The sequence below is a fragment of the Taudactylus pleione genome, unplaced genomic scaffold (genome assembly GCF_031769625.1).
Source record: "Taudactylus pleione unplaced genomic scaffold, aTauple2 ptg000516l, whole genome shotgun sequence".
In the NCBI taxonomy this organism is placed as follows: domain Eukaryota; kingdom Metazoa; phylum Chordata; class Amphibia; order Anura; family Myobatrachidae; genus Taudactylus; species Taudactylus pleione.
Window position 1 is genome coordinate 285,740 of NW_028284918.1, and position 26,336 is coordinate 312,075.

General features: G+C 50.3%; 1 protein-coding gene across 1 annotated transcript in view; it reads right to left on the reverse strand.

The window, feature by feature from the left end:
* WDR26 (WD repeat domain 26) overlaps positions 1–26,336 on the reverse strand; it is a 93,658-nt gene that overhangs the window by 49,321 nt on the left and 18,001 nt on the right. The window contains exon 4 of the mRNA XM_088450345.1: positions 13,445–13,516. Coding sequence (XP_088306471.1) covers positions 13,445–13,516 — 72 coding nt within the window. The remainder of the gene's footprint in view (positions 1–13,444; positions 13,517–26,336) is intronic.

Sequence of the window (26,336 nt, forward strand, 5' to 3'; positions counted from 1 at the left end):
GGGGAAACGCAGGGGGCGTTGCCCACAAAGGCTGTAAGCATCTTAGCCAGCCGAGGGCGGTCCCCTTTTTTTGTGCAGGCACAGTGGCAGAAATGGGGCGTGATACATAATACAACATGCCCTCCATAAACCCTCAGCGTCTACATATCCCTCCGCTAACTGCACATGATATCAGTACATTATAGCTGGAAGAGGATATCCTCGTTCACTTTCCGACATGAGGAGTGTGAACGGAGCGTATGTGACCTCCCACACAGAAAAACCACATTTACTATGAGGTAATAAACACCCTGCGACACCGCACCGCAAGGGCTGTAGCAGAAGAACAGGGATAGGAAAAGGCTGACAGTCAGAAATGAAAGTACAGGCAAACAGAGCTAGCATTTAAGTCACGTACACTGCAAAGATAACATCCTGCATTACAAGCACTGCGATCAACTACACAGACCAGAGCCTGGTAGGAAACAGTGCTGCATACACTGACCTTAATTGAAGGAGGGGTATGCGGGGGACCCGGACCGCAATGGCATCTGTATCAGCTTCCAGCAGCGTTTGCCATCCCCAGCACATGTAGTGAGAAAATGGCCACCGAGGAGCAGAGAGAAGGCAGGGCCCGGGGGAGGAGCGCTGACACAGCCCGCTCACACCGCTGTGGAATGGCACTGTGCAGCGGGGGAGACGCCGGCTGTGAGACAGGGAAGGCGTTCTCCCCTGGCGTGCTATTAACCCCTGGGACGCCGCGCTGTACCGCACATGCTGCGGCCCGCTGTCCCTGGTGGTCTAGTGGAAGGCGCAGGATCAGTACCTGGCCCCACGAGCAGCCGGTCCCCAGGGAGCCCCCTGCCTGGGGACCAAACAGGTCTGTGTTACCGGCGGGTGCCCATCGCGGGACCCCGCCGCTTACCTTGTTCCCCGTGCATCCGGCCACAGTCCAGGTAGCCGGGGATCACCGCTAGCTGTGACCCCAGCTACCTACCAGCATCCCCGGATAGGTACCGGCGGGGTGTAGGAGTGACAGCATGGACGTCAATACTGACTGTCCTATGCTGGAGCACTCTAGTTGTGCAGCCACAGCTGCGAAGAAATATTCAGGGGCCTTAAAAAGACCCCCCTCTGTACGGTGCGACTGGTCCGGCCAGGCACCTACGAAAACTGAGTGGCCTGAGGCTCGGGGGCGGGGTATAGGAGAGGGACCCCAGTGCATCCTGGGAGGCTGAAAATGTAACTCTGTGGTGCCTGGATGTCTGCCATCGCCTTTACCCCAAGGTATCCTGTGGATACCCTACGGACCCTGAAGTAGAAAAGGAAAGCGCCAAATGATTTGCCGATAACATCCTCACAGGACTAGTGAGGGCCATTACTGTGCTCCGCCTCAGGTGGAGCGCAGTAGTGTAAAGCTTCCAGCCTTTTTATAGACAAGATCATAGCCAGAGGGTACGTTGTGCATCCACTGCGGAAGCACGTGCGTCAAGTAGGCAGGCATCAATGGCAGCCATTCACTAATGTGTTCCAGAAGGGAGGACAATTCTGAACAAAAAGGGTTACTGAACACAGACAGTCCTCTAGTTGATCGCTACATCTTTCAATCACCTTGTTGACCCATGATGAATTCTGGATGGGTCAAAGCCACGTTAGATGCTGAATAAAGTCTTCAATGTAGTGTCCAGCTTGCCTTTCCATACCAATGAGACAGAAACTGGGAATGGAATGGTAGTCATCATCGCAAGACAAGTAATAGGAGGATCCACTAAAAAGGAGGATGCTCCCAGGGAGACCTATCCGTTCCCGGAAAAGGATAGGACAAAAATCTGCGGGAGATTTGAATCCTGCAGTCCGGCCAAGACCGGGACTCAGCCTAGGAGATCTTCTAATTGAGGGGTAGGAGGAAAGGTCACGACCTGCCTTAGTTTACGTCAAAATAAAAAAGGATTCCGATTCCACTGCATCGTGTCTATGTAGGACTTGGTGGATAGTGACAATAAGGACTTCTACCCCCATGAGTTGTTCTAGAATCCTCCCATCTGGGCGGACGTGTCCGGATTTGAATCTTGCAGATTCCCATGCCCAGCAGAAGACACTTATGGAGCATACACACGGTCAGATTTTTCTTCAGATCTGAACGACAACTATTTAAAAAATCGTTCATATCTGAAGGAAAATCTGACATGCCTGAACGATGGACGATGCGCGTTCCCGATGGTCAGATAATGATATCTGACGTCTGATGGGTTTGCAGTCACAATTGGACAATTCCATTCATTATAATGCAGTCAAAAATCGTTCAAATCTTTGGTAAAATCGTTCATCTGACAAATCTGACCGTGTGTATGCTCCATTAGTCTGACTGAAGTCTGGGACCCAGATGAAGGGTGCACCATGTCCTTTAGGGAGAAAGACACCTGAACTAGACCCCTAAAAGACCTAGCCAAATCCTGCGCCCATGCCGCTTCTGTAGATTAGGCTGCAGAAGTGCTGGAGAGGGGCGATGCAGAAGCCTGAACACGGGTCCTATGTCCCACCAGAACCCGAACTGATGAAGAGGACTGACCTGTGGCGGACTGTTCCATAGTGGCAGCTAGCTGTTTGGACGGAATTGGTATGAAATACCGTCGGCCGCATGGTTCGATTCCCGTCAGCGGCAGCCCGACAGAAGCAGAGTGCGACGCAGCGGAAGCCCGACAGCGCTGGAAATCCCGATCGTGGATAGCTAAGTATCCACTAACCTAACCCCCCTAACCCTCCTTAGGGGTGCCTAACCCTAACTTTCCCCCCCCCAAGTGCCTAACCCTAACCACCCCCTTCCCCGCTGCCTAAACCTAAGTCCCCCGGGGGGGTGCCTAACCCTAACCCTCCCTCCCCCTAGCCTAACCCTAACCCTCCCGGGGGGGTGCCTAACCCTAAGTCCCCCCCGGGAGCCCTAAACCTAACCCTCCCCCCCCCCCTGCGGCTGTCCGCTCGCGGCGCCCGGCATCACTACGATCGTGATGCCGGGCGCCGGTCTCCCGGCGTCGGGGAAATGCGGGCGTCTACATCTAGACGCCCGGCATTTCACCCTTGCCAGGATAAGACAGTCGGGAAGCCGGCTGCCGGTATTTAGGCAGTAAGCTTCCAGATTGCCTCCCGTTTGGACAAATCCGTCAATGCTTTAGCAAGAACCCCCTCCCCTGCTGAAGGGGCCTTTACACAGCGCGTCCCCGTCCTACTGTGGATGAGAAACTGTAGCTTTACATTTTGTGCATGCAAACACCTTAGCGACATTTGTCAATCACCTTTCCAGACATAGCAATACAGTAAAGAGAGTGCTAAATATATAGACCAAGTAGTGTATAGCACAGCAGGATACAAGTATACTCCAAAACCGTAATAGACGCTAAATATATATACCCAAAAGGAAAACCCACATAGAGGATTTATCTGATGCAGTGTCGTGGCAGCTGACGCGGGAATGGCAGGAAGGCACGCACAGCATGGAGTAGCCCAGAGACAGCGAGGTCAGAGAGCCTGACCTAAAGACCCAGCTCCTTTGGGCACTTAGAAAAAACTGAATCCTAGGATAGGTTGCCGTGGTATGGAGGGGGAGGAGCCAGGAAGCTGTACAGTTTTTTTTCTTAAAAGTGCAGAGGCTCCTCCCACCACTCACTCGCACCCCCGTGTGTTCTTCAGCATCCCCCAGAAACTGTAATCAAGATAAAACATCTGGAAAGTGGAAACACCATTATCTGATCATGGGCAGATTTTTATAGGGAAATCACACGGCCTTTAACACCGGAAGTGACAGACAGAACGGATGTGGGGTCTGCATCTGCAGCGTCCAATGTAGGACGTCAACAATTTGAAGGTGAAAAGTAAAAGGTGGTTGTAGGATCACTCTTCTACTTCCCTGTAGCCTACACATAATAGCTACTCCTAAAAAAAGGCTGTTAATGAACAGTGGTCCAGCCACCTGATTATTTATATCAGGGGTGGGGGAACGTTCGGCCCACGGGTTGTATAATGCCCGCAAAACAATTTGGTCTGGCCCTGCCAAGGCAACTGCAGACAGGACTCCAAGCTCAATAAATCCAGGAGCTTTTTTCTGCCTGCCTCATCTGGCTAGCAGTGTGCCTAGAATGTTACCCAGCAGACAGAATCTATGCAGCAGTGCCGGCCTGGAGCGTCCTTAAGACGCTTCAGATGGTCACACCGCTGCCCTTACAGCTCCACGTAGAATCCTCAGAATGCTCCAGGCATTGCTGTAATTAGTGGCTATTGTGACCCCGCCCCTCCTTGTGATGTCACGTCAGGGGGTGTGGCCTGCACCGGGTCAGTGAATTATGTTCTAAATATCCAAATGGCCCTCGGCAGAAAAAGAAAAAAGAAAAAGATTTCCCACCCCTGATTTATATACTGCTACACTTTACAACTCAGAAACCAGTAACAAAACAAGGATTTTGATACACAAGTTAAGTAACTTTGGTCTGGAATCAGAGGTTGTGTGAGTATGAAAAGAACACATGTACATTTTGTTTGAACTGTGTAGAGTTAATTAGAGCAGCCTAGGAAGTGGTGGTCCTCTTTGATGTTGCTGGCTGCATCCATAAGCCAATGGTTATCAGTAAAGGGCACAAAGTATCTGCCTGTGCAATAAGTTTCCCTGATATCAACCTTGAGAGACTTCTAAAGGTTCTATGTATTATTGAATCAAAATGGTGGGACTAACACTGGGCATACAAGGCCAGATAAAATGCCTGTCAGACATTTTATCGGGCCGGCTGCCAGCCGCAGATGTCGCCGGCATACACTGAGATTTCTCTCACAGTGTATTCGGCAGACATCTGCGCTCCGCCCCCGGGGGAGGAGATATTTCCCTGTTCCTTCCGAAGGAACACGAAATGTCTGTCGGCCGCGGCTGGGCATACACTGCCCGATGCGGCCGACAGTTTAACGGGAAATATCGCATCAGACGGGCATCCTGGACAATCCGGCACGCCCGACCAATATTTAACCCTCGGTCGCCCCCACACACGCGCTACAATTATCGGGGTGATCCGCCGATATCAGGCGGATCGCCTCGATAATTGTAGCGTGTATGGCCAGCATAAGCTAAGCAGAGCCGAGTAACAAGGGTCCTTAAAAAGTTTGTAATACAGAGGTGTCCTCATACACTGTGGCTTCAGTAGCGCCAAATGGCCCCTTTTAACGCGCCAGGTGCACGCAAAGCGTCCTATTCACTCTAAAGGGTAAGTTTACTAAAGTGAGAGATTTTAGAAGTGGAGAAGTTGCCCATAGCAACCAGATTCTAGCTATTATCTTCTAGAAGGTGCTAGTTAAATGATTTGCTGCATCTGCAATATGTATAAGACGCAAGATTTAAAGAACAAGACCGTACGCTACACCTTTTGGATCGGCTCATTCTCGCTGTGCGCGTTGTGGTTAAGTGTACGAGGACACATCAGTATGTGACCGACGTCAAAAGAAAAAGCATCACATGACATTCAAATATGTACAGACATGTTTTTACTTTCCCGAAAACTAAGGTGCTTGATATCCTGCAGGTGCTATTTTAACTATGGCTCCACAGTTACTATGTACAAAGGCCCCGATTCAGACCCGCTCGCAGATCTGAAGGGCGTTTTTTTTTTTATTATTATTATTATTATTATTATTTTCACTCCGGCCTCCTGGCCGCTCGCTGAGCTGTGGGTGGACCACCCAGAGCTTTTTGCGAGCGGCCAGGTGATGGTCGCGACCATCGGGGCTTGCGACGAGACCCTTGTGGTAGCATCTCATCTGCCACAAGCCCCAGTGAGCTTCCGGATCTAATAAAGCCGGAAGCTCACCACTGACATCACTGGTGATGTCAGTGGGGCCGCCCCCAAACGGCAGGTGTTCCTTCGGGAACGCCTCTCTTTGGCCAGCTGTCGATATCGACAGTCGCCCCTTTTGGATGAGAGTGCCGGAGCGAGTGATTTCTCGCGCGCGCGAACTGCCCGCCCATCGACCCGCTTACGAGCGTGTCTGAATCAGGCCCAAAGTTCCCTATTCAGTAGTCCTACAACCACTTCAAAGATCCCTCTCCAGTCAGGGTTATTCATAACAGATAATCCTCTTACAGTTTGTGACCTCATAGTAGGGGAACGAGTGACATCACTGGGGCAAGAGCTTTACAACCTGCCCGTCAGTTACACACTTTGCAGACCATATAGAAACTTTTACATGTGGATTCATACAGTATATGTACCTGCATTCAGGTCAGTTCTTCTCTCAATTTAATTTATCTTTTACATATTGCGCAGGTCAGAAAGCAAACCAATGTTTTAGACCTCAGAGGACAATTCCTCCAGAGGGTGAAAGTCAGCCCCTGGCTGGCTCTATTGCACACGCGTAAACATCGCAGGATCATGAACCCGCCCGGACCCCCGGGGATGCTGCCGCAGGTTAGTAACCCTGCAGATACGTGAAACAAGGATAAGCCACAAAAGTGCGCTTGTCTTCTAACAACTGAATACTATTGTATGGAGATAGGGAATCGTGTTAGACGTTTGCAGAAAACAGAAAAATGAGAGATATGGTAAGAATTTACCTTTGTTATCTCTCTTTCTTCGAAGTCCATAGGGTCCACAGGGTTGACCTTGGGGGTATAGCTGGATCTGGATCCACGGGCACCACGCAGTTAAAGCTTTAGCTCCCAGGATGCACTGGGTCCATCCTCTATACCCCGCCCCCGAGCCATAGGCACCTCAGTTGGTAAGCAGCCCAGGCCGGAGGAGGAGACGAAACAGAGAGAAGGAAGACTGGAACACACAAGAACCATACTCACAGAAAGGGAGACTGAAAACCGGTGACTAGCCACACAGCCCATATGAAGCCAGGTGCGTCAGGGCGGGTGCCCTGTGGACTTCGAAGAAAGAAAACAAAGGTAAGTTCTTTCTATATCTCTCATTTTCTTCACCAGGGTCCACAGGGTTGACCTTGGGGGATGTCCCAAAGCAGTCCAATTAAGGGTGGGGACGCTCCTGTGCTGAAAGGAGAATCCGGCACCCAAAGGAAGCATCCTGACAGGCAAAAGGTGTCAAAAGCATAGAACCTCAGAAAAGTCTGGATGGAAGACCACGTGGCCGCCTTACACAACTGAACAGCCAAGGCGCCGCGGCTAGCTGCCCACAAGGGACCCGCATAGAGTGGAATGAGCCTTAATAGAGGCTGGAACAGGCAAACCTCCTGTGCATAAGCCTCACAAATAACCAAACGAAGCCAACGGCCCAGAGTGTGTTTGCTGGCAGGCCAACCCCTCCTGTGAAAACCAAAGAGGACAAACAAAGAATCAGACTTCCTAACAGAAGTAGTCCGGTCCACATAAACTTTGAGAGCACGGACCATAGCCAAGGAAGCCTCACCAGCCGAAAGATCAGGTGACTGGAAGGCTGGCACAACAATTTCCTGATTAATGTGGAACTTAGAAACCAATTTAGGTAGAAAATCTGGACGAGTACGAAGCACCGCCCTTTCCTGGTGAAATATCAGAAACGGAGAACGACAGGAAAGCGCCCCCAATTCTGACACCTTCCTGGCCGAAGCAATCGCCAGGAGAAAAAGTCTTAACAGTCAACCACCTGATTTCCACCGACTCAAGCGGTTCGAATGGAGGGCCCTGGAGAGCACGAAGCACAACCGCCAAGTCCCAATGAGCCACAGGGGGAACAAAGGGAGGCTGAATCCTGAGAACACCCTGGAAAAAAGTGCAGACATCTGGTAGTGGAGCCATCCTTCGCTGGAACCACACAGACCGTGCAGACACATGAACTTTCAAAGAAGCTAGGCGTAAGCCTAGGTCCAAACCAGACTGAAGGAACGCCAAAATCCTAGAAACACGAAACACTTGAGGATCGTAGTTTTTCGTCTCACACCACTGAAAATAAGTATGACACACTGTTGTAAATCCTGGAGGAGGCAGGTTTGCACGCCTGTAGCATCGTGCTGATGACTGAGCTAGAAAAACCCCGGGACCTTAAGATGTCTCAAAAGCCATGCAGTCAAAGACAGATGACCCAGATCCAGGTAAAGGTAGGGACCCTGAGACAACATGTTCTGCACCCGTACACGGGCAGCTTGTGACGGGATGCCTCCGGCAGTCCCCACTTGTTCACGAGTAGTTGAAACACCTCTTGGTGAAGCGACCATTCCCCAGGATGCACGGCGTGACGGCTGAGGAAGTCCGCCTCCAAATTGAGGACTCCTGGAATGAACAGTGCCGAGATGGCTGGAAGGTGGCACTCAGCCCAAGACAGGATGCATTACACCTCTGTCATTGCTGCTAGACTGTGAGTGCCCCCTTGATGGTTGATGTACGCCACCATGGTGGCATTGTCAAACTGATCCTGCACGGCTTTTCCTTGAAGAACGTGAGCTGACAACTGGAAGGCCCTGTACACAGCCCGAAGTTCCAGAATGTTGATCGGGAGAATTGCTTCTTCCACTGACCAATGGCCCTGAAGTGAAAGTGGACCTGTCACTGCACCCCAACCCCAGAGACTGGCATCTGTTGTGAGAAGAACCCAGTCCAGGATCCAAAAGGGACGACCCCTGGTGAGTTGAAATGTCTGAAGACACCAAGCTAGAGATAGGCGCACCTCTGGAGACAACACCAGCATCTGACTCCTGATCCTGTGTGGTAACCCGATCCATTTAGATAGAATCAGCCCCTTGCAGGGCCTGGAATGGAATTGGGCATACGCCACCATGTCGAACGGCGATACCATGGACCCTAGAACCCTCATTGCCGAGTGAACAGACACCCGGTAACTCTACAGGCAACTGCGCACCCGCAGTTGTAGGGAGGAAATCTTTTCTGGGGTCAGAAAGATCCTTTGCTTATGAGAATCCAGAAGGGCTCCCAAATGAACCATCCTTTGTGACGGAATCAGGGAGGACTTCATCCAATTTATCAGCCACCCGTGCGCTTGCAGACAAGCGATCTTCAGATGTAGATGTTGTAGAAGTACCTCCGGAGAGCTTGCCAGCAATAGGAGATCGTCGAGATACGGTAGAATCCTTACACCCTGGCTCCGTAGATGAGCAGCCATGACAGCCATAATTTTGAAATTGGAAGTGGTGCTGTCGTATAGCAAACTGCAGATACTGCTGGTGTGAAGGCGCTATAGCAACATGGGAGAGAGGCATCCTGGATGTCCAGGGAGACCATGTAATCCCCAGGCTCCATAGCCAGAGTGATGGAACGCAAAGTTTCCATCCTGAATTTGGGCACTCTGAGGAACTTGTTCAGCGACTGTAGATTGAGGATAGGCCAATGAGACGCATAGTGTTTCTGAATCAGTAACAGAGTAGAGTAGTAACCCGTCCCGCATTGAGAAAGCGGAACGGGAGCAATGACCCCTGCTTTCAGCAAGGACTATGGCTCCCTGAATCTGCAAGGCCTTGATCTCGTCCGGAGGAGGACTTGTGCAGAAGAACTGGTGGGGAGGTCTGTGACGAAAGGAGAGGGTGTGTACCCCTGATAGACCCCTTCTCGTACCCAAGCATCCGTGGTGGTGTTGCACCAGCACTGGGCGAATTGAAGAAGTCGGCCTTCCCACTCTGGGATCCCACAGAGGGAGGCCCGTCCCATCAGGCGGGAGGTTTATCCTCCGGCTTGGAAGTAGGGCATCTAACGCTCCAAGCTTGCTTTTTCGGTTTAGGGGTGGCCTTGGTTGCTGACTGCCTCGGGAAGGACTGACCCTTGGACTTTCCTTCAGAATGAAAGGACCGAAATGCAGTCTTAGCCTTAGAAGGCACAGCTGCCGATGGTAGAAAAGCTGGCACAAGACTTTGCCATGGTATGCACAATTCTGTCCAGGTCTGGGCCAAACAATATCTCCCCATCGAAGGGTAAGGCCTCCAGGCCCTTCTTGGAATCAGCATCCGCTCTCCAAGAACGCAGCCACAAAGACCGGCAAGCAGACACCGCTGCAGCCGATACTCTGGAAGTCAGAAAGCCGGCATCCATAGCCGCCTCACCAATAAAAGGAAGCAGCATCTCTCAACTGTCCCACTAAAGCTCTCTGAACCTCCGAAGCTTCCTCAGGAAAGGTATCTTCCAGCACATTGGTGCAGCTCTCAATGGCTTTAGCCACCCAGGAGATAGCCATGGACGGACGGGCCACAGGTCCGGAGAGAGAATAGATTGATTTCAAACAAGTCTCCACTTTCCAGTCCGTGGGGTCCTTTAGGGATGAAATGGACAGCATAGGCAAGGTAGCACTCTTTATTAAGCAAGTAACATGAAAATCCACCGCAGGAGAAGCTTCCCACTTTTTGCAATGACCTGCAGGAAACTGATAACTAGACGCTAAACGTTTCTGCGGCTTGAACCTCTTACTAGGCGACTGCCAGGCCTCCGCCATATGACCAGTCAGCTGGTCAGAGATTGGCAAAACAGCCGGTCACTTTTGCCTGTTTGAAATTCAGGTATTTGGATTTAGGGGCCGATGCGTCATCCTCTATAATCAAGAATGGATCACACCGCGTTTACCAATGCCGGTACATTAATAGAAGATAAAGTTTCTACTTCCCGGACAGGGGAATCAGAGTCGGGAATCCTCAGGCAATTCCCCCTCATCCGAGGATGCATCAGAGTGTGACAGTTGCGTAGACTGGGATGAAGTAACGTGGTGTTTAGACGCCTTCTAAGGCTTGTCATTCCGTAGCGCGCTCTCTCTCTCTCTCACACACACACACACGTCCACAGATACGGTACCGGGTAGCACGCAACTCTTTGTGACCGACCTCACAGATACAAGAATTTATGTAAGAGAACAGAGAAAAGCCCTTCCCACACACACCTGCCAGGGCCATAGGAGAAGGAAAAGGATAGGTATAGACTGACAGTATTTAGAAATAAAGCACAGACAGTTAGCGCAAGCAAAAGTCACATACAATGCAGAAGTTAATACTCACTGTACCTTGTCACTACAATCAACTTGTCCAGATTCAGTGTCTGGGAGGGCTATAGTGCTGTGTACGCTGTCCTAGCAGGGGACAGGTACACAGGGGGACCAGTCAGCACGCTGCCCGAGAGATCTGTGCTGCCCTTGTAAAGATGGCCACCGGAGACCTCAGAGGAGGAGTGGCCGAAGGAGGAAGCAGCTCAGCCACACCAGACCAGAGCGGAAAGGCGCGCTGAGCTGTGGGGAGGAGCCACTGAACAGGGAAGGCTGCCTCCCCTGGCCGGCTATTAACCCCCGGGATGCCGGCTCCCGCTTGCCGCATGTATTACCTGGTGGTCAAGTGGACGCGCGGAGTATGCCTCCGGAGAGGGGGAGCCCGCTACCACTACCAGCGCCTTCAATCGGTCCCTAGAGACAAGAAACTGCATATACCCGCGGATTCTTACCTGCTTCCCGTCGATCCGGCAGCAGTCTAGGGATCCCCCAGAGCCCGGCTAGCACAGACTCTGGGGTCCCGCAGTGATCCCCAGATCTGTACTGGCATCGCGGCGCCAGCATGGTGCAAGAGCGGCAGCTTGGACGTCCAATGGACATTCCAACGCTGCCGCTCTGAAGAATCTTTAAAATTAAAAAAAAAACAACTTAAAAATAAGCTTAGGGGCTGCTAACCTGCCGCCCTGCGCGAACGGTGACCCGACTTCAGCCGGACACCAACTTAAACTGAGGTGCCTGTGGCTCAGGGTATAGAAGAGGATGGAACCAGTGCATCCTGGGAGCTAAAAATGTAACTGCATGGTGCCCGTAGAACCAGATCCAGCTATACCCCAAGGTCAACCCTGTGGACCCTGAAGAAATTGTCAATAAATGTAATGCCAAGTATACTAGCAGCATAGTTGACAACACTTCACAACACTGGGTTTGATACCCACTATCTGTGATCCCAGTGTTTGCGTGGGTTTCCTCAAGGTACTTCAGTTTCCACCTACACTCCAAAACTGGTAGGTTACTTGGCTTCTGGCAAAAACAATAAAAAAAAAATAAAAAAATTGACTAGTTAATGTCTCCAGTGTCTCCATACGATAGGGAATATAGATTGTAAGTTCAACTAAAGCAGAGTACACACTGGCAGACATATTGGTCAACCAATTGAACAGCCAATATATCGGTTGCCCACCGGCCAGTGTGTACCAGTGATATGTCTGAACGACGTCGTTCATAGACATATCGCGTCGGCTGTACTGCACAGCCGATGCAAAATACATCTGCATATATATTGGGGCATTGTGCTGTGTACGGGCGGTCAGCCGACTACCCGCACACTTACAGCGGAAGCCGCGGGGAGGGGGGAGTGACACGCCCACGGGCCACCGGGACCTGCCCCCCCCCCCCTCCAACACACAGATGATGGATATATCTGTTCAGTGTGTACCAAGCACAAAGCAGGGCCCTGAGATACGCTCTATACAGCACAGCAGAATATGTACCCTATAATACTGATAAATACTTTGTGGAGGTGACCGTTGATTTATCTTGGTCCTCTATTGTGTTAAACAGCTTTGAAGTCTGCTCTAGTGATCAGGGACAGGAGCAGACCTACAGTAACCAGAGGAAGTGACAGAGCAGGGCCCAAGGGGAGGAACACAGGAGCCAAACAGAAGTGCTTACAGCCTGTACAGAGCACTAAAGCTGGGTAACACACTAAACAGATACATCTGCAGATGATGGTTGTTCATACACACTGACCAACCATCGTCTTTGTTCTGTGTGTTGGAGGGGAGGTGTGTCCTGCTGGCCAGGGGCGTGTTGCGGCCCCCTCCCCACGGCTGCCGCTGCAAGTGTACGGATGGTCGGCTGAGCAGCACAGTCGACGCGATATGCCTTTGAACCAAGTCGATCAGACATATCGCTGGTACACTGGACAACGGGCACCCGATATATTGGGCCGAACAATTGATCGGCCAATATATCTGTCAGCGTGTACCCAGCATAAGGGCCAGATTCAATTAGCCACAATTAATTACCGTGAGTTAACTGATCTGCTGGGCTCATGGACAATAGCCCGCGATCAACCCTTCAGGCTGCAGTTAACACGGATTTTGGTTTGAGCCTAAGGAGGCTGGGACAGAAATCCATGTTTAATGTCCTGACCGTGGGTTCTGTTCAAGGCATTCGTTATCCCAAATTGTATGAGTTAACGCGCAAGGAAACGGAGCTGTAATGGAATAGCCTCAGGTGTTAAAGCCGAGGCTATCACCCTTTATCCAGCACAGTAAATTACCGCATCTAATGAATCCAGCCCTAAGTGCAGCAGATTTCCCTCCATACAAGAGTTTGGGTCTTCATGAAACATGTCGTGCACAAAGTCATCCGCATCCTATGGACAGTTATATCATGCTTCATAGAAATGGTTGGAGCAAACTTATTCCCTATATGGAGTTTAGAGAATCATTAAAAAGGGAAAAGGTTTCACAAAAAGTACCTTATATGCTAAGATAAAATAGTGTATAATACACAGTACTCACCCGAATGACATCTCCAGTGGGGCAGGACGAAGAATGCTCACTCCCAGAGCCCCCAGCGGCTGGACGACATGACTGCAAATAGAGTAAGTAGTCTAAGTTTAGAATAAGTAGGCTGTAGTTTCATGAATATGGCTTAGGCCCACAATCTGGTGCTTCCCCTTTCATTCAGTATCACTTAAAGAATGTAAAAAAGTATTTGGTAAATGTAACTGTCTCACAGAGGGGCCATTAGAGAAATACAAAGCTTTAGATTTTAGGCCTAATTTTAGATGCTACTTAGTAAAACACAAATGTCATATACCAACATGAAACGGAGATGAAAAATCACGTCCCCTATACACGCCACTCCAGAGACCGACCAGCCAATCTAATGGTGCATACACACGGTACGATTAAAATGCACGATAAATCGATTATATAGTTAGTGTTCATTTTTCGGTGCCTCCAACCTACCAATGACCTGCGGTGCGCAGGCATGTATGGACGATAACTATATCGTCCATCACCCGTGCATGCAGACCAACTTGGTCGATATCGACCAGGTTACTATTGGCACCCACGATAGTTGATCGTGGGTCGGTGGTGTGCTGGATGATCGATATCGATCATCCAGCATACCCAGGAGATCGTTCAACGATATAGTTAACGATCGTATGCACCATAACACGCAGCTCCAGAGAACGCCAGCCAGTATGCAGAATCAGAGTACTGCGTATGTCACAGTAACACATCCATCAGTCCTAACATTCAAACCAGCTGCCTAATATTGTGTAGGTCCCCGTCGTGTCACCAAAACAGCTCTGACCCTTTGAGGCATGGACTACACAAGACCTCTGAAGGCATCCTGTGGTATCTGGCACCAAGACATTATCATTTAAGTCTTGTAAGCTGTGAGTTGGGTCCTCCATGGCTCGGACTGTTTACCAGCACATCCCACAGATGCTCGATCGGATTGAGATCTGGGTCATTTGGAGCCAAGTCGTGGGGACTCTGTCTCTGTCATGTTCATCAAACCATTCCTGAACAGTTATTGCAGTGAGGCAGGGGGCACATTATCCTGCTGAAAGATGCAACTGCCATCAGGGAATACCGTTGCCAAGCAGTGGTGTAATTGGTCTGTAGCAATGTTTAGGCAAGTGGTACTAGCGTTCCCGCTAGGCTGTTTTAGCAGGGTGCCGCACCCTGCCCTATTTCTATATGACTAAAAGCACCCTGCCCTCCGGCATGGCAGCCCGCTGAAACAGCCTGTGGGTGACGTCCCCGTCCCCACCTGCTGGTTGCAGTGTCCCGCGGGTGGGGAAAACTGCAGTGTAGCAGTCGCCGCCGGTGAATGGATGCCATACGCATGCGCCCAGCATCCATTCACACTGATAGCGCTAGGGGCAGCCCGGCAGGTGCCGGGCACGCCCACAAGAGTGACAAGGGGGACGCCTCTTAAAGAGACAACCCTTTTTCTTGATCACGCTCCTTATCAGGCGCGCGCTCAGATGTACCCTTTCTCCAGGTACAGCGCCCTGCCCGGCGCCGGACCTAGAGTGAACACTAGGTACGTGTCATCGTAACATCCATATGAATGCAAAGACCCAAAGTTTCCCAGCATCACACAGCCTCCGTTGGCTTGCCTTCATCCCATAATGCATCCTGGTGCCATCTTGTCCCCAGGTTAACGGCACGCACGCAGCCGACCGTCCACATGATGTAAAAGAAAATAGAGTTTCCGCTAGGCTGCTTTAGCAGGGCACCACGCCCTTCTGAAACATCCTGCCGGGGGAGCCAGGGGCCGCCCACACCCACGGGCCGCAATGTCCTGCGGGTGGGGAAACAAATTGCAATGCAGCATTCACCGCTGATGAATAGATGCGCTGCCTTTTTTGGGCATACAAGCGTGCCCTTTTTATAGTCCCGCATCTTGCTCCGCACACTAGAGAACATGATTCATCAAGACCGGGCCACCGTCTTCCATTGCTCCATGGTCCAGTTCCGACGCCAACGTGTCCATTTTAGGTTCTTTCGGCGGTGGGCAAGGGTCAGCATGAGCTCTCGCAGCCCCATATACGCAGCAAGCTGTGATGCTCTGTGTTTTCTATCAACTACTTATCATAGACAGCATTAACTTTCTCGGTAATCAGTGCTACAGTAGCTCTACTAAAGGGATTGGACCAGACGAGTTAGACTTCGCTCACCACATGCATCAATGAGCCTAGGATGTCCATGAACCGTTCGTCCTTTCTTGGACCCTTTCTGGTAGGCAATAACCACTGTATACCGAGAATGCCCCAAAAGACCTGCCGTTTTGCAGATGCTCTGACCCAGTCCCCTAGCCTTACTCTTGCCCACACATATACAGTGATCGCGCCGAGCGGGAAAAAAAATGTGGGTCCCACGGACCCCCCCCCACTTTCAAAAATTGGGGTCCTACCCCCACTGTTTCTGGGTCCCATCACACATTATGGGGGTAGGCAGCAGTTGAGAGAGTGCTCGGGGCAGGTAGCCGTTGGGGTAGAGGGGGCAAGCAGCAGTCGGGATAGAGCTGGAGGGAGAGGCAGGGAGAAGTTGGGGTAGGGCTAGAGGGGAGTAAGGTCAGGCAGAGCTGGGAGAAAGGAGGGGTAAGTGCAGACAGCAGTTGCTACAGTGCTGGGGGGGGGCAAGGAAGGGTCTAGAGGCAGGTAGTACTGGGGTAAGGGAGGGGGGCAAGGGTAGATGGCAGGAGAAAGCAGGTAACCACTGCCCCATCTGCTGGGAGCCCTATGGCGGGGTCACTGTTGTCTGCGCGCTGCTCCCTCCTGTCTCACGCAGTGTCCGTCTCAGGGGCGGCTCCAGGTATATTAGCAAACAGCCTCACTGAAGGTTCTGGGTAGAACAAGTGACAAAGAAAAGGGTAAAACTAAAGAGAAAACAGGGGGACAACGCAGTGGGGAACTGTAGGAAAAATAAATAAATCAGAACAGTGGAGACTGCAGAGGCATTTCACAAACCATGAGCTGAGGAGGGAGCAGTCCAATAATGCCAGATACTACAGAAGCTGATAATTAAGAGGGGGTACGTCCACCACCCCACGGCGGATGTAGCAAAGGGGAGTAGCAATCAGACTTACCATCCAGCATCCCAGCAAAAGGCACAAGGAGAGAACAGGAGCAAGCTCCGGAGCGCACTTCCACGGAGAGAATCGAGCCCAGTGGTCATGGAGACAGGTCCAGGGCAGGGGAAAGCCATCACTGGTGGGGACTGTATCAATAGCTAAGGCCACGAGCAGATGGGACAAAAAGAATCAGGTAAGTAAAGAGACCGTTAAGCCACTCAGCATTAGTGCCTCCCGGTACCAGCACGGGAAACTTACACAGCCCCTGCAGTCAGGCAATCCTCGATATCCAGAGTACTGTACCGAGCAGGAGACTACTAGTGTCAGTCAGGGCAGGGGCAGTCCGGACAGGATCGAGACTGCAGCGTGTCTCTAAAGACTGAGCACGCTGACGGGCATGGAGGTGGTGTCAGGCAGCATTTGGAAAAGACGCTGCCGGCAGCCATTGGTTGAGAAGATGCTGCCAGCAGCTATTGGTTAAGTAGACTCTGCCAATTGGTAGAAAAGAAGCTGGTGATTGGCTGCTGCAGTGCGCACACCCTGCGGTACCTGATCAATTTTTAAAACCGGGTCCCCAATTTCCTGCGCCACGTAAAAATGCGCTATAGCGCGTATTTTGCAATCACTGAATATATTCAAGTGCTATTGTAACCAGATAATCAGTGATATTCACCTTACCTGTCAGTGGTTTTAATGTATGGCTGATCAGTATATCATAAGATAAAGCACAGATAGTTATATATGCAGGTCAAAATACACCGGAATCAGTATAGTGTGAGGCCGGCGGTTGAAATCCTGACGCCGGCAGCCCAATGGGTGAAGATCCCGACAGCGGAGGCAAGTAGGCTATCCCTACCCGTTTCCCCACCCAACCCTCCCTTAGGGGTACCCTAATCCTAACCTCCCCGCACCCTAAACCTAACCCTCCCAGGGGGAGGCATAACCTCCCCTTCCCCTAGCCTAACCCCAAGTCCCCCCAGGGAGTCCCTAAATCTAACCGCCCCTACCGCGGCTAAGAGGTCCCGATGCCCGGCTTACCTGTGTTCGGTATACCGGGCATCAGGCTTTCGGCGGTCGGATAATGATAGGCGTCCTGATTGCAATGCTCATCATTAGTCCCATGCTGGGCTTTAACAGTCGGCATTTCGACCGCCTGCTTCCTGACTACATATCAAATACAGCACCCCTAACGTGGTGTAACTGCTCCCCTTTGCACAAGGACAATGTTGGGAGGCATGGCTTTGTTAATGAGAGAAAAGGGGGACACAGTAACAAGTGTGGCTGTACATAAATCACGCACTACCAGGCCATGCTGAGAGTTGTCCTCTTACAGAGAGAATAAACATGAACAGTCCAATCCTGACTGAGGAGTATTTGTCATAGTCTCCGATTACACAGCATGTGCTAAGTACAAAAGCTGTGAGGAGGAGGCAGAGTTCATCATACAGCCACCGGACCACATCATCTAGCTGCACTTGTGTCTTGTGGCGACTGTCCCTTTAAACTCCAGGGTTGACAAACATCTGTATTGTTACCTCACTTCCCGTGTTGGCCTCCCCTCCCCCCTACAGCACAGGAAGCCGGTCATGTACCAAACATATCAACCCGAAAAACACAGCCAAGGCAGGAGTCAGCTGATAGCCAGATTCACAATAACAAACGTCATAGGAAAGTATTGGTTTGTGAGGCCAGAAATCCACACAGCAAACCAAGATGATTTATCCGCCAGCACCGGAGCCCTGTCCGATTATTATTAGTAACAGAAAGCAAAGGTTTTACTTCTGTCATCTGTACCCATCCCGCATACAAAATAGGTCACCAGGAACCTGGGAGTAGAGGGCAACAGGCCGTCGTGGGGAGAGGGGTTTATTTTTTTTTTTTCAGGGTGATGGATATAGGCGTGATATGTAAACAAAGGGATCATTGATCCCTACAAACACACGCTGCACAAAGGCTTTAGCTATACATCTTTCCTTCCTCCTGTAATAGGCTGCCTGCCCCTCCACCTCCTTCACAAAGGTAGTTTATATGTCCATCAAACTAGCCCCCTCAGGCCCACAGACCTCTCCACATTGCCACGTACATATGTCCTCATACATTGTTGCCGGCAGTCAGTCCAAACAGCCCTTCTCAGCCGCCAGGTCCTGTTATTAGACTCTGATTGTGACAAGTGTCCTTCTTGTTTCTTTTTAGTCCGAAAACGCATCTTAGACGCAATGCGATGAGACTAGGACGTACCTGGAGACTGCACTAATATGATATAGTATTTCCGGCAGGATTTGGAGCAAACGTCACCAGTGGGGGGGGGGGTTAAGACTGTTTTGTGTCCCCCAGGTCATCTATATTGGGGGACGTGCCCACCCGTCTGCGTCACTAATCGGGGTGTGCCCAGCACCTACGGAGGTGCTGGGCTTCCTCCAAGCTCTCCCTTAAACGTGAATAGATGCGCACGCCATCTATTTACGCGGTGGCAGAACAGTAGCGGCCAGGCTGTTTAGCAGGGTGCATTTTGTACTTTAAAAAGCGGGCAGGGCGCGGTTCCCTCCTAAAACAGCCTAGCGTGAGCACTACGATATGCATCACTTGTATATCTGTACGCGGCTTTTCTCTACGCCAAGTTCCATTGTTCGTCATTTACAGACTCGGTCGCATACAGATATACAAATTGTCACCTATCAAAATAATTAGTGCAGTTTCCAGGTACATCGTATTGTGACCAAGATGCATTTTTTGGGCAAAAAATTAGACCCTCGTCACTAGCATAGGCCCATGGGGCCTGGCAGCTCACTCACGCCACATGGTGTATTGAGGCTAGATGTATGAGAACACACTTGTACATGCCCATCACATCCCCCACATGCTCCTAAACCTCCTCCATGTAACCAATAGACCATGGCTCGACAAATCCCGGTCCCATGGTGACCACGATTTTATGAACACTACAAATAAAGCTAACTGTATATATATATATATATAAAAAAAAAAAAAAAAAAAGCTCCTCCGACAGGTGCTAGCAGTAGTTGACGGGGCGTGCACGTCACAGGAGGAGGAGTGTGTACCCGCCACACTCAGTGTGGCTCCACCTCATGTGTGTGTGTGGTGAAGGAGAAGATGCCCCAGTCTCCCAACAGCGTCAACAATGTGTAAGGGGGGGGATGGACAGAGTAACTGACTGACGGGCCAAGCCACCGTGCTGCCCGCCAGCGGCTACTGAGCCTGCCCGGCCTGACGGGAGTTACTGCAGGTCAGCTTGATAGATGTCTTCTGCAAGAGGCCTCAGGACCTGAAGGACTTGGCTGGCTGCAGGGTGGTGCTGGGGCTGCCGCGGCTCCTCAGACTCACACCTGAGGGATCAACTTTACAGGGAGCCTATGCAGACCGTGTCCAATGGGGAGGAGGACCCTGGCTTTAAAAGCAAGTGGCCGATACCCCTCCCACAGGGTGAGGTAGATAAGCCGGCAATCCGGTACTGGGGCTCTTACAGTACCTGCGGGTACTTGAAGTTCCCCTACAAATTTTCTCAGCCTGATGCATTGACTTAACGGTCTGGGGAAAGTCTCTATGGTGGTATATGGGGTAGCCTTCCATCAGCTCCACCGCAGGTGCTGCTTTGGAGGGGGGGTTGGGGAAGCATTGCTTTATTAGAGGTACCCCATGTAGTGTGTTTTGCCATCAGTGCGGGGTTCTGTATGTGTGCCACCCCTCTTGCCAATAACTGCCCTTCCAAATGTATGTGCCGGCCACCAGTACCTGCCCCTAGCGGACAATGGTCTGGCTCCTAATCTTTTAAGCTGGCTCCTGGATTTTTACAAAGATTTGTCAAGCCCTGCATTAGACCCCCTCAAAAGAAGCCTGGGGAGCAAAAAGGGGGAAGGGGGGGTGTTGAGAGTAGACTTTGTCCACCCTTCTGATCCAGTGAGCCTCTGTGTGACCTCTGTGCACAGGGGTAGTCATGTGACAGTGGCGCTGATCAACTCCTACCATAGTCCTCGCCCACCAAGCCACCAGCGCACGGAGCAGAGCGTCCTGTTAAAAGTTAGTGTTGATTCACGTATCGTCGCCATGGGATCGGAAACGCCGACCATGGATGTTCGGCAATCCGACGCAGGATCGATGAAATTTAACATTTAGGATTTCACCGATCCTGCGATGTCAGGTTGCAGGATCGCTACATCGCGACGATCCGTACAGGTTAACGATGTTAACGTTTAATAAAGACATGAACCTCAATGCACATTGTGGTCACACCAAGCCTAGGACCGTGCCCCCTCCAACACGGAATGAAAGCATTCGGAAATACTGTGTGCCGGTTTGACAAAAGTGAAGAGTGGTTTGCCCCCCACACCGAACTATGCCAGAGTCTCCCTGTTGGCGAAGGGCCACCAAGACAGGGTTACACTCCACTATCGGCAGATTGCTGCCTGCCTGAGGATTCCCACAAGGCTGAGATGAAGAGAAACATGAGGGAGAAGAAAGGGGAGGGGAATCTGGACCGCGAGGACAGGGGAGCCATTACAGAAAACCTAGCTCAATATGCGTGCGAATGAGAGAATGCCGCCAAGGTGTACCCACTGCTCTCATGGCACAGAATATGAACACGCAGCTTTCTTAGCAGGGGCAGAAAGATACGGAAGTCTAGAATATAATGGAAAGCCATTGTACCAAGAATAACTCTGCACTGACTGAGAAGAGAACCAAAGCCACACAAGACCCTGATAGACACACCCCATCCAATTAAATATTAGTACGGCCTTATAGAAAAATGACAATAAGTTTATTTCATGCTCACAAGCATTCCAAGCTTACTACTGCACCAAATTGTTTGTTAGCATCACAATTATTGTTTCAAAATCCTTAACCGACTGCAAACATCAGTGTGGACAACAGGCTGACAACACTGGACTGAATCTGGCTGGCCGATGACTATTTCACTTGTCAGTCACCAGAGCCCAGAAAATATATAAACTGAAAGCTAGATTCGGCAGGAAGGTCTCCATGGCTGGGGTTGGACACCTTTGGCGTCTTCAGATGTCGCCTGTAGCTGCCCTCGTTAAGTGAAGCACTATGTAACATAACATTAATCAACAGGGCACCAATTTATATAAGCCATTAACTGTAGGTAGATACAAGAATTTAAGTGGCACATTTTATGCAAAATAAATATAAATAAAAAGATGTGGGGGGTGGGAATATTTCACAGCAAATCATTTCAATGCTTCAGCTTTGTTGCAGAGACATCACAGGAAAGATGGATTTCTAGAAGGTTAAATGCCCATTGTTCTTAGGGTTTTGTGATGGATAAATCACCTCTACACATTTGCATTGTACAATGAACGAGAGTGTGCTAGTCTGCACGACACGGACATTCGCTGCCTGGCACAGAATGACCCGTCAGCCATTACATATCAGGTTTTTAACAAACTCTTTGCTTCTATTTTTAACAAAGCAAGCACACACACACACACACACACACACTCATAACATGTGGGCATACAGTCAGGTGCATAGATATTGGGACATTGACAGAATTTTCATAATTTGGCCTCTATTCACTACCACAATGGCTTTGAAATGAAACAAACAAGATGTGCTTTAGCTGCAGACTTTCAGATTTAATTTGAGGATAATTACATCCAAATCAGGTGAACGGTGTAGGAATTACAACAGTTTCTATATGTGCCTCCCACTTTTTAAGGGGCCAAAAGTAATGGGACAAACTAAACAATCCTAAATCTAACTTTCACTTTTTAATACTTTGTTGCAAATCCTTTGCAGGCAATTACAGCCTGAAGTCTGGAACGCATAGACACTGGGTTTCATCCCTGGTGATGCTCTGCCAGGCCTCTACTGCAAATGTCTTCAGTTCCTGCTTGTTCTTGGGGCATTTTCCCTTCAGTTTTGTCTTCATTTAAGTGAAATGCATGCTCAATCGGATTCAGGTCAGGGGATTGACTTGGCCATTGCATAACATTCCACTTTTTAGCCTTAAAAAACTCTTTGGTTGCTTTTGCAGTATGCTTCGGGTCATTGTCCATCTGCATTGTGAAGCGCCGTCCAATGAGTTCTGAAGAATTTGACTGAATATGAGCATATAATATTGCCCGAAACACTTCTGAATTCATTCTGCTGCATTTGTCAGCAGTCACATCATCAATAAATACAAGGGAACCAGTTCCATTGGCAGCCATACATGCCCACGCCATAACACTACCACCACCATGCTTCACTGATGAGGTGGTATGTTTTGGATCATGAGCAGTTCCTTTCCTTCTCCATACTCTTCTCTTCCCATCACTCTGGTACAAGTTGATCTTTGTCTCATCTGTCCATAGGATGTTGTTCCAGAACTGTAATGGCTTTTTTAGATGTTGTTTGGCAAACTCTAATCTGGTCTTCCTGTTTTTGTGGCTCACCAATGGTTTACATCTTGTGGTGAACCCTATATATTAACTCTTGTGAAGTCTTCTCTTGATTGTTGACTTTGACACATATACACCTACCTCCTGGAGAGTGTTCTTGATTTGGCCAACTGTTGTGAAGGGGCTTTTCTTCACCAGGGAAATAATTCTTCTGTCATCCACCACAGTTGTTTCTGTGGTCTTCCGGGTCTTTTGGTGTTGCTGATTTGGATACACCTAATGTTTTTGCTATCTCTCTGATGGGTTTGTTTTGATTTTTCAGCCTAATGATGGCTTGCTTCATTGATAGTGACAGCTCTTTGGATCTCATATTGAGAGTCGACAGCAACTGATTCCAAATGCTAATGGCACACCTAGAATCAACTCCAGACCTTTTACCTGCTTAATTGATAATGAAATAACGAGGGAATAGCCCACACCTGTCCATGAAATAGCTTTTGAGTTGATAGTCCCATTACTTTTGGCCCCTTAAAAAGTGGGAGGCACATATAGAAACCGTTGCAATTCCTACACCGTTCACCTGATTTGGATGTAATTACCCTCAAATTAAATCTGAAAGTCTGCAGTTAAAGCACATCTTGTTTGTTTCATTCAAAGCCATTGTGGTGGTGAATTCTGTGGTGGTGAATGAAAATTCTGACAATGTCCCAATATTTATGCACATGACTGTAGGTTTATCTGGGGTGTGGATTAATAGAGCGCCAGTGTCTAGACAGACAATAAATGGGTCGACCACGCTAGTTAGACAGGGAGTGTAGATAAACTTACCATAGATAGACAGTAACATTAGACTGTAATATAGTCGAACGTGACAATAGCTCGATATGTAATATATTGAATATCTAAGAGACAGGTATATAAGGGCAACGGTACTTAGATCGACAACTAATAGACAATGTAAAGTCTGACAGTAACAATAGATAAATGCTTCCTAGGTCGACATATAAATAGGTTGACAGTTAATATATCAACATATAAAAACAAGAGATATGGTAAGAACTTACCTTTGTTATCTCTGTTTCTACGAAGTCCATAGGGTCCACAGGGTGACCTTGGGGTATAGCTGGATCCTGGATCCTCGGGCACCACGGAGTTAAAGCTTTCAGCTGCTCCCAGGATGCACTTGGGTCCATCCTCCCCTATACCCCGCCCCCGAGCCACAGGCACCTCAGTTGGTAAGCAGCCCAGGCCGGAGGAGGAGACGAAACAGAGAGAAGGAAGACTGGAACACACAAGAACCATACTCACAGAAATGGGAGACGGAAAACCGGTGACCAGTCACAGAGCCCATATGAAGCCAGGTGCGTCAGGGCGGGTGCCCTGTGGACCCTATGGACTTCGTAGAAACAGAGATAACAAAAGGTAAGTTCTTACCATATCTCTTGTTTTCTACTTCAGGGTCCATAGGGGTCCACAGGGTGACCTTGGGGATGTCCCAAAGCAGTCCAACTAAGGGCGGGGACGCTCCTGTGCTGATAGGAGAACCCGGCGCCCAAAGGATGCATCCTGAGAGGCAAAGGTGTCAAACGCATAGAACCTCAAAAAGGTCTGAATGGAAGACCAGGTGAATGGAAGACCTTACACAGCTGAACAGCAGAGGCGCCACGGCTAGCAGCCCAAGAAGGGCCCACAGACCGAGTGGAATGAGCCTTAACAGAGGCTGGAACAGGTAAACCCTCCTGCATATAAGCCTCAATAATAACAGAACGAAGCCAACGGGACAGAGTCGGTTTGTTGGCAGGCCAACCCCTCTTGTGAAAACCAAAGAGGATAAACAAAGAATCCGACTTCCTCACCGAACTAGTCCGGTCCACATAAACCTGGAGTGCACGGACAACGTCTAAGGAAGCCTCCCCAGCTGAAAGATCAGGCGACTGAAAGGCTGGTACAACAATTTCCTGATTAATGTGGAACCTGGAAACCACCTTAGGCAGAAAATCAGGACGAGTGCGAAGCACCGCTCTGTCCTGATGAAAAACCAGAAAAGGGGGACGACAGGAAAGCGCCCCCAAATCCGAAACCCTCCTGGCAGAAGCAATTGCCAAGAGAAAAACAGTCTTAAAAGTTAGTCACTTGAGCTCTACTGACTCCAAGGGCTCAAAAGGAGGACCCAGTAAGGCCCGAAGAACCACCGCCAAATCCCACGGGGCCACAGGTGGCACAAAGGGAGGCTGGATTCTTAAAATACCCTGGAAAAAGGTGTGTACATCCGGCATAGCAGCAATCCTGCGCTGGAACCACACCGACAGAGCAGACAAGTGCACCTTCAGCGAGGAAAGACGTAATCCTAATTCCAAACCCGACTGAAGGAAAGCCAGAATACGCAAAACCCGGAACACCTGGGGATCATATCTTCTGGCCTCGCACCACTGAAATTAAGTGTGCCACACTCTGTGGTAGATCCTCGCGGAAGCAGGCTTGCACGCCCTCAGCATGGTAGTAATAACGGAGCTAGAAAAGCCCCGAGACCTCAGGACGGCTGTCTCAAGAGCCACGCCGTCAAAGATAGTCGACCCAGATCCGGGTGAAGACAGGGCTCCTGAGACAACAGGTCCCGTCGTTGAGGTACGGAGCGTCGATGGACAGGCTCCGCAGATCGGAGTACCACGGCCTTCTGGGCCACGCTGGGGCCATCAGGATCAGTGTGCCTCCGTCCTGCTTGAACTTGCGCAGGACCCGAGGCAACAGAGATATCGGAGGGAACAAGTAAGCCAGGCGAAACAACCATTTCACCGACAGCGCGTCTATCAGACTTGCGCCTGTGTCCCTTGTCCTTGATCCGTATACGGGCAGCTTGTGATTGTGACGGGACGCCATCAGGTCCAGTTCCGGCAGCCCCCACTTGTCCACGAGTAGTTGGAATACCTCTGGATGAAGCGACCATTCCCCGGGATGCACGTCGTAACGGCTGAGGAAGTCCGCCTCCCAATTGAGGACTCCCGGGATGAAGACTGCCGAGAGAGCTGGAAGATAGCGCTCCGCCCAAGCCAGGACACGGGAAACCTCCGACATCGCAGCTCGACTGCGAGTCCCTCCCTGGTGATTGATGTATGCCACCGTGGTGGCGTTGTCCGACTGCATCTGAACGGCCCTTCCGTGAAGAGCGGTGCCGGACGACTGCAGGGCTCTGTACACTGCCCGCAGTTCCAGGATGTTGATGGGAAGAATCGCTTCCTCCGCCGACCAACGACCCTGAAGTGACAAGGAGCCTGTCACCGCCCCCCAACCCCGGAGACTGGCATCTGTCGTGAGCAGAACCCACTCCGGGATCCAAAAGGGGCGCCCCTCGAGGAGATGAGCCGTCTGTAGCCACCAGGCCAGGGACAGACGCACCTCCGAGGACAACACCAGCAACTGAGAGCGGATCCTGTGTGGCAATCCGTTCCATTCCGAA